Below are 15,080 nucleotides of genomic sequence, written 5' to 3'. Positions count from 1 at the left end.
CTCCACAAAATAAAAAAAAAATGAACAACGAGTATCGATCGGGAGGACGTGGTGGAGGATTTCATCATCATCAGAGAGGTGGTCATCGCCAGCCACACGGAGGAAGGGGCCCTTACAATGATAACCGAGGTGGTAGTGGTAGAAATTTACAGGATGATGGATATTATGATAGAAATGAGGGAGGAGTGGGTGGATATTACGACAGAGATTCACAATCAAACTCACAACAACAAGATTCAACAACTAATACGACCGGAACAAATCAGGTAGCACAACAAAAACTGAGTCTTGCTGTAGTTTGTGCCTCTAATCAAAACAGATCCATGTCTGCTCACTATTTGCTTTCAAAGAAGTATGGAATGACTGTGAGTAGCTTTGGTACAGGTTCATCTGTCAAGTTGCCTGGTAAAACAAGAGATACTCCGAATATTTATGACTTTGGTACACCATACCAAAGAATGTTTGACGATTTGAAACAACAAGATGAGGAATTGTAAGTTATCAAAATTAATTAATGTTCTGATGACCACTTATACTTGTAATTTTACACAGTTATACAAACAATGGATTGTTAAAAATGTTAACAAGAAATGCTCAAATCAAGCCAGCTCCAGAAAAGTGGCAAGAAAATACCAAGCATTTTGATGTTGTAGTTACTTTTGAACTCAGAGTGTTTGAAGCGGTTATTGACAGTATTGTATCAAATAATATTTATTACGACAGACCAATACACGTGATAAACCTCGAAGTTATTGATAACCATAAAGAAGCTGAGAGAAATGCTAAAACAATTGCAGAATTCGTGAAACATTTAAATGATAGCAACGATTGGGAAAACGATATTACTCAATTAATAGCAGATTTCGAGAAAAAGCACAAACAAGAATTGATGCACCTTGTTTTGTTTGCTTAATTTTAGTTCGATGAGAATAGATGACAATTCAGTTGTCCTCTGTTTTATTAATTGGAGCTAATTCATTACCCCACTCGACAAGCAACTCTTTGAAACATTTCTTCCATTGTGGCAGCTTCCAACGATCAGATTCTTTGCGATCTACAATCGTGATATTATCCAACAAGAGCTTAATTTGAAACTCTTCATCACAATTATTGGTATCAATGTATCGATTTCCTTTCAGGTATGGATGTCTCAATGCTACTTCAGGAGTAATTCTCTTTGCAGGATTAAATGTCAGTAATTTGCTTAATAAATCAAGAGCTTCAGGAGAGGCATTTGCAAAAATTGCGTCCAAAGGAATTTTTGGTTGATTGGTCTTGTTGAGCAACGTTTGAAAGTATTCTTTTCCTTTCAGAGAACCAAGCATATCCTGAGGTGAAGGTTTGCCACATATTGCAACAATTTTCATCAAGTGCTCTCTCGTTCCCACCACACCAGGATTTTTCACATAGAATAAGGGTTGTCTTGAGGGAGGATCTTCCAGTAGAAATAATAATTCCTGTGTATCGTCATGACGAATAAAACGTGAATATGAATCAACAATTCAATCAAGTTTGACTCTCTAAAACTTACTGCAAAAACACATCCAATGGACCACACATCAATGGCAGGTGATTGTTCTTCCGATGTCAACACCACTTCTGGTGGTCGATAACATTTTGTAACAACATAAACTGATTCCAAATGTTCGACCGTCTGTTGTTCTTTGCACATGGTTGCACTTCCCCAATCAATTAATTTCAGAATTTCTCCTTTCATGAGCAAATTCTCTGGTTTGATATCTCTGTGAATAATAGATGCACTGTGCATATATACACAGCATGACAGTAATTGACTCATAAAGTTTTTGACTTCATGTTCGTACAATGGAGTTTGAGGAAATGTTTTTTCGTTTAAATATTCCCACAAGGTTTTTTCACACAATTCTGTCACAATATAAATATCAGACGATTCCTTGTCAAATGAATTATATTCAATATACACATCAATCAGTTCAATGACATTCCGATGACCTCTCAAATGTTTCATACATTCAACTTCTCGAATAATATTCCAAGGAACCACATTGAGTGCATTAATACATTTCTTTACAGCAACCTTTGCGTTGTTATTTTGTTTGTCATAACATGCAATAACAATTCCAAAGGCTCCCTTTCCTTTCAAATGTTTAAATTTCATACCACAAAATGTGTGTCATGAACAACAACATTCAACATGTAAACCTACCTAACACATGAATCTTTCCAGTTCTCACATTTTCATACACTGGTTCATATCGTTCTCTTGGTAATGCCATTTTCATAAATCCATAGTCTTCTCCCAATTCAACAATCAAAAAATCATGATATTTCAATTTTTGATTCAGTGCATCGTGTGATGAAAAACTTTCATTGTCGACATGGTTGACATTTGCGTGTTGTGAATGATCATTCTCAGTCACAATCATTGTGGGAGTTTCTTGATGAGTATTAATGTTGTTGTTGTTATTGTGGATCAATGCATCAGATGATTCAACAGGATCGTTCAGTTTTGTTGCCACTGTGACGCGAGCTTGGTCTTCTTTTTTATCACAAATTGGATTCGGATCAAAGATCACACATGGTTTTTGTATTTTTGGAGAAAAGGAAAAGGCAGTAATCACAGGAGGAGGTTCATGATGATGATCTTCGTCATGATTTACATTATTGAAATCATCAATTTCGTCGTATTCATCGACAAAGCACGTTGGAGAATGTGAATTTTCATACGGTGATGCTGGTGTTAGTGTGGAATCTTTTAGGTCTTCCATGATGATTCAATGATGTTGTTGTTGTTGATTGAAGAATGAACTCAAGGTTGAATGACAAGTCACACTCCGAGTGTTGTTGTTGTTGTAGTTTGTCAAAAGGTGATCACCGGTAGTAGGTACAACGTTGAGGTTGTGACAATTTTTTTGAAGGGAAACAAAAGGAAGTGATGAACACATGTATGACAAAATTGTACAATGGCACAAATTGGGGAAGGATTGATGGGAGCCAAATCAATTCAGTCAGACATCAATGTGTGTCGTTCGTTTAATCTACTCGTGTTTGAGGAGATCTGTGAATTTCGAAAGACTTCGTTCATTTTGAATAAATTCATCCGATTGCAATAAATGTTGTTTCTGTGATTGTTCTTCCAATACCTGTTTCATGAGAATGCTCAACTCGTCAGTTTGAATCTTGAGAGATTGCATTTGTTCAATAACTTCTTTGGGAATGAGCATTGGAGTTGGAAGCATCGATTGTGATTCCTCATTCTCTTTGAGGAAGGAAAGCTTGGTATGGAAAAGACAATGTTCAAGTTTTTCGTTTCTTTGCACACTTTGAGATGTGGTAATATAGAGGGTTCTAAATAAGTTGTTATGACAAAAACTTACACATTATCAATAAGTTCATCCAACTGTTGTTTGAGAGTGCTTACTTCTTTTCTATTTTCGATGAGAGAGGTCAACAAAATGTGTGATAAGCTTTTTGTTTTTAGGTATGCTGTTTGAATAAATAGTATAATTAGGAATGGTCGTTTCGGTCATGGTGATCACAAACAGACTTACAATTAGAAATAAATGTTTCATGATCGTTGGACAGTAAAATGTTTAAATCAGCAAAGATTGGATGGAGGATATCATGCTGATCGTCTTCTTGTTGCTGGTCAATAGTGTACAACTCGTGTAATCGTTGGTAATGATGCAATCGCTTTTCATACTTGGTGAGAATCTCATTCAGCTCAATAATGATGCATGTAATTAACAAGTAATTGTCATAAATATTTTTGTATTCCAAACTGAAAGCTTCTTTCAACAAATCCGCACAAGTTAATCTTCTCAAAATATGTTGTAAGATGTAATCTAACTTTTCGTTCCTCTTCTTTTCAGATTCAATTTTCAAAGAATAGTCTCCATCAATGACACGTATTGAATGAAGCTCGGTCAAATCTTTGACAAGTAATGGGATATCTACATTGATATATTGAATTACTATATCCTTGATGGAGGATATTTGTTTTGAGGTTTTGTCAATATTCTCTATTAAGGTAGTAGCATCAAAGTGTTGGTATGTTTGAATGTGGTCTTTTTGATTTTTCACACATTCTAGAGCAGCTTGATATTTTCTATTCGTCACAAGGGCTGTCAAGTACTGTTCTTCTGTGATTTTGTATCTACAAATTGACGCATTTCGTACATGAAACTAGGGAGAGTGAAATGAAAAAAAACTTACATGGATGCTAATCGTTTGAGTTCTTTGGATTGTTTGCTTTGCTCGTTTTCAGTATTATTAACATCCTCTTGTTCGAGTTGCTGGTGAGATTCCATCTCTTCATAGTATCGATGGATTAAATGTTCAATCTCCTTCTTAAGCTCTGTATCTCCCTCAATAATTGATGTCAAATCAGAACTTGCTAACAAGTTTGTGCTAGATTCTGAGCTAGTCATGATCTTTACAAACTCATCGACATTTTGTTTGGTATTCAAAAGTGATTTGTTAAATTCAGAATTTCGTGTTTGAATTGATTGAAGAATGGATGATTTTTTTTCGAGTGGCTCATTTCTAGAACCTCTTTTCTTGAGTGTGCCAAAATGTTGTTCTAATTTATCTCGTTGTACTTTCCTTTTCTCCAAACTATTTTCTAGAGTATCCAATTCATCATTTAATTCTTCTAGTTGTTTTTCCAATTCTTCAATATCAACATCATCTTTGCTCTTGTAATATAAACTTCCCAATTCTAATGCTTGATCCAATTCGTTTCCGAGTAATACTGTGCCATACCTCTCCAAATCTTCATATTCCGATATTTCACTCTCTGTGAGGATGCTATTCTTGTAATTTTGAGAGATGGAATCACAAACTTTGCAAATGAACTTTGTTGAATCGTTGTTGCAATGAAAAACCCAGTCCAATACGCTCGGATCAACAGGAAGATTATAATTTTCAACCTTTGATGATGGATACTTTTCCAAGTCACCATAATTCAATTTCCGAAGAAGTTGATGCAAATATTTGCCTGTTGGCTCTTGTGATGTGACGGGTTCAACATTTTTCATTTTTTTTTTGAAAAAATTTGAAATTTTAACAGAAAATGGCGGCATGTTCGAAGATGGAATTGAAATGTCATTAGTTTTTATTCATTCAAATATTATTAATCAATATTGGCTGACAGCCATCTCAGTTTTCAAGACGACTACTCGAGTACCGTGAAGTTCTTGCTTGTACCATTAACGAGATGATGTCCATTCCTGATGATATCAGTTGTAATTTCACAATCCCACGAATCACTAACACGTCTACTCGTTGTTGGTACTGTTGGGGGAAGAAGGTGGCTGAGATGTGACTGAATCTTTCTTCATGACCTTAGCAAAGTTTCCAACAAATAATTCGTGAGCCTTGTTACTTCTTCCTTGTTTAGAGAGCAAGGTAATTCTTTGTGTTTGAGGTAAATTGGTTGGAGTGTTTGCTGATTGTTTGAGCATTTCTTGAGGTTTTGGAATATTGGTGCCAAGTTTCATGATAGTGTTGTTAGTGATGAACTTTCTTTCCTTAATACTCTCATTGACCAATTCCATGAGCTCATGGTCAAGCTCTTCAGCCTCTTTATCGTTTGTTTCTACTGATTTGTTTCCATTGCAAGAAGGTAAGTCTGTTTCTTCGAGTTGTTTCATTTCTTCAACCTCTTCGTCTTCTCCAAGCTCGCCTGGTTGATCATTGTCACTAATGGGCCATAATGCAAGAAGATCTGTTGGCGTTCCTTGCCCAGGAAGTGGAATTGGTTTCTTTTGCTCAATCGCTTCAATTTTGTCATTCACGTCTTTCAGACTCTTTGGCCACTTGAGCTTTGGTTTCACATTGTCGAGAGTGTCCGCCAACATGTTTTCCAAGTCTACTGGCAATCTATATTGCTTACTAAGTACATATCTTTGTAAATACAAAAGGAAACGATCGACTTTTTTTCTGTCAGCAGCAGTTTCTAGGTATGGACCACAAGTGTCTAACAGTGTACAAATAAGTCTCAATCTAAAAGTGTCTTGTTTGGCTGGCTCAAGAGGAGTTGGATACAGTATCAACATGTACAACACATCCATAATTACGTTGATATCGATGAGCTGATAGTTATAAAATTCTCCCAAGAATTTGATGTCAATCAATCTCTTTTGTTCGGATTTCATTCTAGAAGCAAAGTAATCCGCATTTTGATTAATTCCCAGTTCGATATAATCCAAATATTCCTGTTGCAATGAATATCTAATCTGTTCTATGAGAAAATCAATGATTACAACTCCAATTTCTTCATGATATCTCGAAAGTCCGCCCAGAACACTAGCCATCAAGTGAATAGTTCCGTAAGCACACTCTCTAATATGGGAGAGTAAACTTTTAACAATGTTCTTGATGACTTCAAAATTGTCATACGGCAGTTTTCTTAGCTGTTTCAGGACAGTATTGATGTTATACTTGTTCAATTCTGACAAGAGCAGATGTAACACATATTGTGTAAGCTCATCATCTTCACCATAAACTGTTCTTTGTTTTTCAGCTTCTTGCTCATTAATGACAGTATTGTAATATGCATTGTCAATCATGGTATTGTACTTGACATCCAAGACCTTAACATCTTTGATTCTCATCATTTTTGAAACCAATTCAACCATAGTAAGATGAGTTGTAGGCTTGGCATAGAGATATCTTCCACATACTTCCAAAAAATGGCATGCAACATCTATGTTGTGATGATGAAACTGTGAAAGGCACTTCTTGAAAAACTCAATACCAGTCTCCTCGGGACAAATCTTGAATAAAATTAACTCTCCCAAGAATCTAATATTTTTAACCTTTGTCTCAATCTTAATTTGGTCTTGTTCCTCAAACAACTTGTTAAACTCTTCTTCTAATAATTGCACCAATGACTTGCCAATATCTTTGTAGGTTAGGTTCAAAATAGCTACAAGTCTTCCATAATATGGTAACAACTCTAAACTTGTTCTATTGACGCTAAACATCTTTTTGACGAGCTTTGTTCTGTTTGTCTTCTGATTCAAATATCTAACGGCTAATGTAGTTGCAACCTTATCGATTGGTGGCCTTTTTGGAAGCTTATCAAGTAAATCGTCAATAGAGACAATATTCTCCAATTCATTCTTTTCTTGCATTAATTGATTTAGATCTGGAATTATTTCATAAAATTGGCGAGTTCTTTCATTAACAAATTGATCGATATTCTCAGTGGAAACGTCTTTCTTTTCTAATTGTTCGTTTTTAGCTGTCATATCTTCAACCTTTTGCAATGCCTCTTCAATGTCGTCCGGTATTTTAGCATTCAAGATATCGGCAACCCTTTTAAATGGTAAATTAAAATTAATATACGTAAAATATTGTACCTACTCCTTTGCAACATCATAATGTTTTTTCCATTGTTTGAGCTTTTTCTTTTCCTTATCTAAATTTTCAGTGTTTTCGTCCAAAGAAGATTTTTTCTCTCCCGATATCTCTTCGTCACCAATCTCTTTTTGTTTTGATCTTAATCTATCACACAGAGAATCGAAGAATTGCATAAACAACTCATTGATTTGTTTGTGTTCTTGTTCCGTAATATCGCATTTTGATGGATCATACGGCTTTCCAATTAGAAAGTCGTGTTGAAACTCAGTAAGGAATGGCATTAAAATTCCGGTTTGTGATGTTTTTTTGTGCATTTGAATCTTGAATTTCGATAATCAACCTCTTTCAATCTGTGCATTAATAATCCAACTTACCAGACCCTTCAACACGTTGTTGATGGTTGCAAAATTATCATGCATCCTAGTAATAAATAATTTAGTTACAATCATCAATACTACAGATAGTCTTGCAACATTTAATTCCTTCTTATCAGTATCCTTGTTTTGAGTGGCGCATGATTTAACGATTGAAGAAATGAATGATTCCGAGAACTCTGCATACAATTGATGGAGAGCGGAAGCAATGTCTACAACATAGTCAATGTCTTCCGGCTTTAGTGGCATTTCACAAAATCCTTGTACAATTTCGCTGATGAACCGACGAAGATTTAGTTTTTGAATCTACAGAATCCGATGATGGCATCGATTGATTGCAATTTGTAGAATCCACATATGAAATAATTATGAATTAATTCATCGCTGTGATGATCATACATTTCGGTAATAAAACTTACATCCGGCAATAATGACCCCTTTTGATCCGGTTGTAATTCAGAGAGAGTTTTTATCTTCTTCACAAATGCACTATTCTTTTTAATTGAAGAATCTAATGATTTAAAGAAAGAAGCATCGGGCCTCTTCCCCTTCAAGGCCTGCTCGTTTTTGGCACGAAGTTCGGCCTTCTTTTCTTCGTTCATTTTTTTATTGTATTTTCTTGCTTGTAGAATGATGAGAACATTGGAAAGAACCACCCAGAACGACAACCTGAAATAAGAATTGCCATTTGGTTTAATACAAATGGATGACAAGGATTTCTCCTCCGATAATCTTTTATCTGAAACGAATGAAAAATAAAAATGTTCAAACACCAAGATCCACCACCAAAGGAAGAGATCACCACTCCATCACCAAACACACCTCAACAACAAGAAGAGGAATTGAATTGTATCATTTGTCTTCGGAAAGAAGTAAATAATCCTGGCATGTTGTTGCCATGCTTACATTGCAATTTCTGTACCCACTGCATTGCCATGTGGCTGGAGAGAAGTACCAAGTGTCCTCTCTGCAATGCAGTGGCCACTCATCTCATCCATGATATATTTAGTAAGAAACATTTTCAAATCACATGCTTGTACCATGAAAATTCATCATCGGACTCGATGGACAACAAGCTGGGGACAACAATAATGCCATCCATACCGCAACATGCTTTTAGACATTTTATATATTATCAACAAGATCCTTTTTATTCATTGTTTAATAGTAATATTCATAAACGAAAGATAAACAAATCAATCCATGAGAAAATTCAATTGGAAATGAGGATTAAATTATTTATTAAGAGAGAATTGGAAACAATTTTCAGATCATATTCCATCGGAATGATTCAGTGTCATATTGAAGGCTTATTATCAAGCCCAGAATTTTGCTATTTGAAATTAATTAACGATTGGTCGCCACATTTAGGAAATTATTCTCATGGTCCTCAAATTGAATTATTTGAACATCAAATTGAATCATATTTAAATAATTTTACTCATCATTTCATACATGAGTTATTATTATTTTGCATGTCCAATATCACTCAACCAGATCGATATGATGAATTAGTGGAATATGAAAAGAAAAGCCATTTAAATTTCAAGAAGGAACAATTTACACAATAAATTATTCATCACCGTAAGCGAAAAAATGTCATCATCGTCTTCTGCAATCACTGAGACTCACAACAATGCATCTTCAAACTCCCGAAGTGGTGGAGAGATACTAGATCCGATTTTACAAACCATTATTATGGAATTTTCTCCACTTGTTGATGAAGAGGTGATTAAAACGTTATATCAAGAGAATGGATGTGATTTTGACCAAACGATCAATCAGGTCGGTAAAATCGAGTAATCATTATCTTCGATATATATTTTATTATCATATCATTCATTTGGCATATTTAATGTTTAATAATAATCAATTTACAAAATTAATTTTATCAACAGCTTTATTTCATCATTTCCGATCCAACATTCGACCAAACGTCGTCTGTCGGCTCATCATCGGCCGATGCCTCCAATATTGCCAATTTCGAAGGAAGTGAAGGCTATCAAGATTTTCCACTTCACTCTCCGATTAATATCAACGATCAAGAAAACATTTCTCTTCTCTTTAACATGTTCAAAGATGTCAAGAATGAAAGTGGAGAATACTGTATTGTGGATCGAGATTTCATTCAATTTTTATATGAGGAAAACGACAAGGACTTGTTTTCATGTATGAGCGTATTGAGAAAAGCTCTCTTAGATGACGATGACAATGCAGAAAGTTTTGAAGAAGAGAAATCAATTGAAAAACAAAAGAAACAACCTCCATCATTGTTTGCAGTATTAGAGGATCCAAAACACAAGACTCTTACTGAAATGGCACAAGAATTACCTGTTTATTTCAAACAAAATGATCCAGAAGAAAAGAAAAAGAAGAAGCAAAAAAGAAATCAACAAAAGAATATTGAAAAGAAGAAAAAGATGCAATTAGAAAATAGAGAACGACAACAAAAGTTAAACATGTTGACAGAAATGTTTCCAAATATTGAACAGTCGTTAATCGAATCCATGTTAATTGCATGTGACAATAATGTTGAAGAAGCAACGATGGCCATTTTAAGTCAAACAAACAAACCATCATCTTCGAATCATCAAGGATCTAAAAAGAAAACCTCTCGTGGTGTGGTTCGAAATGATTTACTAGTGGGAGGATCGAGATGGAACTCGTCTTCGACGAATATACCTAATACTAGCGGCAACACTAGTCATTCACAGGGCTCTAAGAAATCTGCTCCTGTCACACTAAGTTTAGAAATGAAAAGACAAAAACTTGGAGAAATTATCAAAGGAAAGAGTATTTCTCTGGATCATGCAATGGAAATTTTTGAACAATGTGATCAAAATTTAACAGCAACTGTGGAATATCTAAGTCAATTATATCCAGCACAATTTAAATCAAATGAGCTTCTCAACTCACCATCTAATTTATTAATCAAACCTAAAGAAGAAGAAATTATTTATGGTACCACCATTGGACCTCAATCAGCAGTCATACCATCCAACATCGTAGACATCAAAAAGCCAGCTGTCAAACAACCCCTTTCTCATGTTGCTTTGGATGAACTCATGCAAAAACGAAAACATTATCAATTACCCGAACTCGTAGACACGGAATCAAGTTATTTACAAGCATCCAACCAGTATAGCAAACTCAGAGACAAATTTATGGACTTGGCTGTCAGCGCTCAACAAAAAGGAAATCACGGTCTTGCCACTCAATTCATGAGTAAGGCAAGACAGTATAGTCTCATTGTCGAAGACTGCAGAGAGAAGGCAAATGAAATTCGATTACGAGAACAAACGGGAGGAAGTCTCATTCGAAAACCAAGAACCATCGACTTGCACGGATTGGTACTCTCAGATGCTATTGACACTCTCGATGAATATCTTTCTAAACATGAACCTCATCGTAAGATTAACATTGTGACTGGAACAGGAAAACACTCAGCCAATAATAAGCCAGTCCTCTTACCTGCTGTGGAGCAATACTTGACTGAGAATGGATATTCATTTAAACAAATTGCTCCAGGAGTCTTCCAAGTGAGGACATAGTGTGAATATTTCATGACAAGTCAATGAATATATGAATCTTGATTAATGTCACAAATTGTTTGGATTTGGTGACCTTTGCCACTAAATGTGTTGCGCTCGAGTTGCGCCTATTTCGACCGTTAAAAAAAACATTTTCAAAAAAAATAAAACCACCACCACCAATGTCCACTCCACAATTGATGAGAGTCAAGAAACTCTCCGAATTTGCCATTCTTCCAGTTCGTAGCTCTCAATTTGCTGCAGGATTTGATTTGGCTTCTGCCTATGATTATGTGGTTCCTGCAAGAGGTAAATGTTTGGTAAAGACCGATTTGGCTGTTGCCGTTCCTCATGGTTATTATGGAAGAGTTGCTCCACGTTCGGGATTGGCTGTGAAGAATTTCATAGATGTTGGTGCAGGTGTTGTAGATTCCGATTATAGAGGAAATTTGGGAGTGTTGTTATTCAACCATGGTGATGAAGACTTTAAAATTGCGAGAGGAGACCGAATTGCACAATTTGTGATTGAGCAAATTGCTTTGCCAGATATTGTAGAAGTTGATGATTTGGATGAAACGGAACGAGGAGCAGGCGGATTTGGATCCACTGGCGTAAAATCTAAATAGATTCTCCTCTCACTCCCTAATTTATTTGAATACTAAATTCCAAAGAATGTCGTGTCATCACCCGTTCCTGTTGGGCACTCGGAATGAATGAATTTTCATTTCGAAATGACGGCAATAATGAAAACACCAATATGTACAGTTTCACCATAGTAAAATATTTATCAATGAACAACTTAAAGTTCAATAAGATCGTCTGAATCGAGCTTGATGTTGCTTGTTTTAACAGCATGTTGATAAATAGGCTCTACAACATAAACAAGTCCTTGCTCAAAACAAACAACGACAAGTTCTCTGGTTTTTTTGTCGCCTGTTGCAAACTTCTTGTCAAATGACAAAGAGAGACAATTTCTAGTTCCACCTTCATGAACAAACGAGGTTTGGAATGCAAGCTCGTATTTGCCGTCACTAAAATTAACTTGAAATATTCGCAACACACCCCGGTTGGTGATGGTAGCTAAAAGTGTAGAGCTGGCATTCAAGCACATTCTTTGAGCTTGTTCATTTTCATGCTCTGCAAGGTTACACCAAAATACCCCTGGTATAATATGCTTCTTGTTACCTTTTTCATTTGGTAACGAGCGCGACAGATTTTTTAACTTTTGGGTATCGTCAGATTTTGTAATGACAAGCTTGTTTGATCCCAAAATTACAATTCTCTGTTGAACTTGTAATAAAGAAACAATAGATCCAAGATGTGTTAATTTGGGACCAACCAACAAAAACGCTTGTCTGTTACCACTACTACTACTGGTATTTTGCCTTAAAAAACCATTGTTCCATTTGACAAGCCAAAAAGATAATGCCAATACTCGGCTACAGATTCCAAGATTGTCACACTTGTAACCTCATTGTCTCCAAGAGGCATTTTCACTTCTACTTCAAAAAACGGAAGCTTTTCGCCCATCTTAAATATATTCAACATCAATTTGTTATTTTGGTTTCTGTAAACACAAGAAATACATGGCGTTGGAGTGCATGTGGTCACATGAACTGCAATGTTTGCCCTATTACTTGTTTCAAGAATTACAGGTTCATACTGTGTATCTTTCTGTAAAGTGGACACTTTGACTAGATCAGAATTTTCTTCTTGATGTTTCACAACGATCCATTCCACACCAGTACCTTGTTTGTATGTAAGAGCAACGATCTCATACGTGGATGGAGTGTGAGTGTCTTGTGCAGAAAGTTTTTCCATAAAATTTGGTAGTTCTTCTAAATTGTCGTAATGTGCAAGCTCATGGACAGTGAACCACAATGCTCCATCTGAGAGAGGTGTGTTAATATTATCGTCAATATTTCTCGGAATTGGTAAATCAGTTTCGAGAATTCTTCTCTGTTCAACACCATAAATGATTCGTGAGGTAATAATAGAAGGAATGACATGGAAGAGAAATTTTCCTGTTCGTGCATGAAAATTTCTGAGCAACATTCCACATGATTCAAATGCTGCATATGGTGCAATGATGTTCGTGTTCCAATGAGTGCTTTTTTCGATTTGTTCACTCGTCATGATCATCACCATTTCCTCATCACCGGATGAATCGGAAGAGAAGCTATCGTTCTCCATGGTGGTGGTTGTATCGTTGTTGTTGTCGTGTGATTGTTTTTTTTCTTGCATCACCAGCAAGTGACAAGTTGCTGCTTTCTTGCAGGAACAGCTGTCCATTCAAAATTTTTTGGATTGGGAATTCTCTCGAACATCAGTGACTGATGAGACTCATCCAACACCACGGTGGAGATCCTCGTTTCGTTTACAGAAGGATGGGAGAAAAACAATAAATCAAACCATCGGTCGTACAGAGGACCAGATACAATTTGTGATTATTCATGTTGCGAGCAAAGCAAAAAGTGGCACATTCAAATTGAGTTGTGTTGATTCCAACTCCTCTCTGAATACTGCTTGTTGTGTGTTTAAAGTTGGCACAAAATATTAATTCTAGAGAAGGTAGTCGAAAGATTTTCACATTTCCTAAAGTACTAATGGTGGCCAACAGAGAATGGTCGTGATTAAGGCAACATTTTATCACACATTCTTCACTATTTTCCATATCAACAAGCGATTGTTCTTGTTGCTCAGTAAGGAAATTCTTTTTCTTTTGAGATTTGGAAGACGAACCTGATGATATCGCGAAAATTGCGTTATTCATCACTGTAGTCGTCACTATCTTTTGAGTTCCAACAATTAATAACAGTTCTTGTCTGTCAAGTTTGAGATGAAAGATTGAAACTACTGGTTGTCTGAGGGAGTACACTTGTTTTGCTTCAATTTGTGACTGAAATCGGCCATAGATGACTTGGCCCTGTTCACTACCTAAATAAAATTGGTTTTGATTTCCGCAGATACAAGTGGGAAAACAGAGTGAAATATCTTTTCCTGTAATATTGAAGGAATCCATAGAGGTAACATCGGTTTGTAAAGCAAGTGTAGCAATATTGAACATGTAAACTCTGGTATTTGATGCTACTAGAACGAGTGGGTCTTGTACATCAACTGCTCCAATGGGACTCGAAATATTTTCAATAAGAATGACTTGTCTTTTAAAAGTACTGTTTTCATCAAATTCAAAAGCTTTCAACGAGTTAGTACCATCTTTTGCAATGAGAAAATAGGCATTACTATCTGAACTTGTTATTGAAATACATCCATAGATCTCAAGTTTCTCTTTGATACTCAATGTTGCATCTTTATCTTGGTAATTACAGATCGATAAACTTGATTCCGATATGGAAGGAAACTCATCAAGAAATTTGAAAGATTTGTACTTGTGGACGAAACTCGGATGGAGTTTGTTACGAATGTCTTCTGGACATGTCATGGAAGCAATTTTTAAATAGTTTCTATGTTCATAAACAACATTTAGATTTGAAGAATTTGAATTTTTCAATGTTATAGAAGGGGGTAAAACATGAAATGTATATTTTCCTTCTTTAGAGTTGTGTCGCCTGGTGGTTCCATAGGCATGAAATAATAAAGAAATATCAATATTGGTTTTTAAAATTGGTTCCGATCCATTTCGAATATCCGATGACATGATTATTTTCTCTTGGTATGGAAGATTGTCTTCTTCATTGGATGTTCGCAAGTTGCTTGTGTTTGATGATTCCAATCCCTCATCTGCTTCAGTGAGAAGCGTTGGTGTTATTCTTCTTCGAGTGTTGTGCATTTTTAAGTGATCAACAGGAGAGTTCTCATCAATCTTCCA

At 35.7% G+C, this 15,080-nt stretch overlaps 9 protein-coding genes across 9 annotated transcripts; 4 read left to right on the top strand and 5 right to left on the bottom strand.

Annotated features, from left to right (window-relative positions):
* Positions 1–20: 20 nt before the first annotated feature.
* Positions 21–913, top strand: FDP41_011890 (uncharacterized protein; the record flags this gene model as incomplete). Its single annotated transcript, XM_044702349.1, has 2 exons — positions 21–493; positions 553–913. The coding sequence occupies 2 exons, from the start codon at positions 21–23 to the stop codon at positions 911–913; spliced, it is 834 nt and encodes a 277-aa protein (XP_044566742.1).
* Positions 914–941: 28 nt separating this feature from the next.
* Positions 942–2,747, bottom strand: FDP41_011889 (uncharacterized protein; the record flags this gene model as incomplete). Its single annotated transcript, XM_044702347.1, has 3 exons — positions 942–1,457; positions 1,532–2,115; positions 2,186–2,747. The coding sequence occupies 3 exons, from the start codon at positions 2,745–2,747 to the stop codon at positions 942–944; spliced, it is 1,662 nt and encodes a 553-aa protein (XP_044566741.1).
* Positions 2,748–3,017: 270 nt separating this feature from the next.
* Positions 3,018–5,018, bottom strand: FDP41_011888 (uncharacterized protein; the record flags this gene model as incomplete). The annotated part of the gene is made up of 4 exons (XM_044702346.1): positions 3,018–3,300; positions 3,357–3,465; positions 3,531–4,135; positions 4,195–5,018. The coding sequence occupies 4 exons, from the start codon at positions 5,016–5,018 to the stop codon at positions 3,018–3,020; spliced, it is 1,821 nt and encodes a 606-aa protein (XP_044566740.1).
* A 240-nt stretch (positions 5,019–5,258) lies between these two features.
* Positions 5,259–8,323, bottom strand: FDP41_011887 (uncharacterized protein; the record flags this gene model as incomplete). Its single annotated transcript, XM_044702345.1, has 4 exons — positions 5,259–7,302; positions 7,351–7,667; positions 7,722–8,027; positions 8,141–8,323. 4 exons carry the CDS (start codon positions 8,321–8,323, stop codon positions 5,259–5,261), a joined length of 2,850 nt encoding a protein of 949 aa, XP_044566739.1.
* A 159-nt stretch (positions 8,324–8,482) lies between these two features.
* FDP41_011886 (uncharacterized protein) lies at positions 8,483–9,292 on the top strand (the record flags this gene model as incomplete). Its single annotated transcript, XM_044702344.1, has 1 exon — positions 8,483–9,292. One exon carries the CDS (start codon positions 8,483–8,485, stop codon positions 9,290–9,292), a length of 810 nt encoding a protein of 269 aa, XP_044566738.1.
* A 25-nt stretch (positions 9,293–9,317) lies between these two features.
* Positions 9,318–11,272, top strand: FDP41_011885 (uncharacterized protein; the record flags this gene model as incomplete). The annotated part of the gene is made up of 2 exons (XM_044702343.1): positions 9,318–9,506; positions 9,620–11,272. The coding sequence occupies 2 exons, from the start codon at positions 9,318–9,320 to the stop codon at positions 11,270–11,272; spliced, it is 1,842 nt and encodes a 613-aa protein (XP_044566737.1).
* A 161-nt stretch (positions 11,273–11,433) lies between these two features.
* On the top strand, positions 11,434–11,877 carry FDP41_011884 (uncharacterized protein; the record flags this gene model as incomplete). The annotated part of the gene is made up of 1 exon (XM_044702342.1): positions 11,434–11,877. The coding sequence occupies one exon, from the start codon at positions 11,434–11,436 to the stop codon at positions 11,875–11,877; it is 444 nt and encodes a 147-aa protein (XP_044566736.1).
* Positions 11,878–12,050: 173 nt separating this feature from the next.
* Positions 12,051–13,444, bottom strand: FDP41_011883 (uncharacterized protein; the record flags this gene model as incomplete). The annotated part of the gene is made up of 2 exons (XM_044702341.1): positions 12,051–12,636; positions 12,687–13,444. The coding sequence occupies 2 exons, from the start codon at positions 13,442–13,444 to the stop codon at positions 12,051–12,053; spliced, it is 1,344 nt and encodes a 447-aa protein (XP_044566735.1).
* A 184-nt stretch (positions 13,445–13,628) lies between these two features.
* Positions 13,629–15,041, bottom strand: FDP41_011882 (uncharacterized protein; the record flags this gene model as incomplete). Its single annotated transcript, XM_044702340.1, has 1 exon — positions 13,629–15,041. The coding sequence occupies one exon, from the start codon at positions 15,039–15,041 to the stop codon at positions 13,629–13,631; it is 1,413 nt and encodes a 470-aa protein (XP_044566734.1).
* Between the last annotated feature and the right edge of the window lie 39 nt (positions 15,042–15,080).

Source organism: Naegleria fowleri (assembly GCF_008403515.1).
Source record: "Naegleria fowleri strain ATCC 30894 chromosome Unknown tig12, whole genome shotgun sequence".
In the NCBI taxonomy this organism is placed as follows: domain Eukaryota; phylum Heterolobosea; class Eutetramitea; order Acrasida; family Naegleriidae; genus Naegleria; species Naegleria fowleri.
This window is presented reverse-complemented; position numbering and strand designations above follow the sequence as displayed.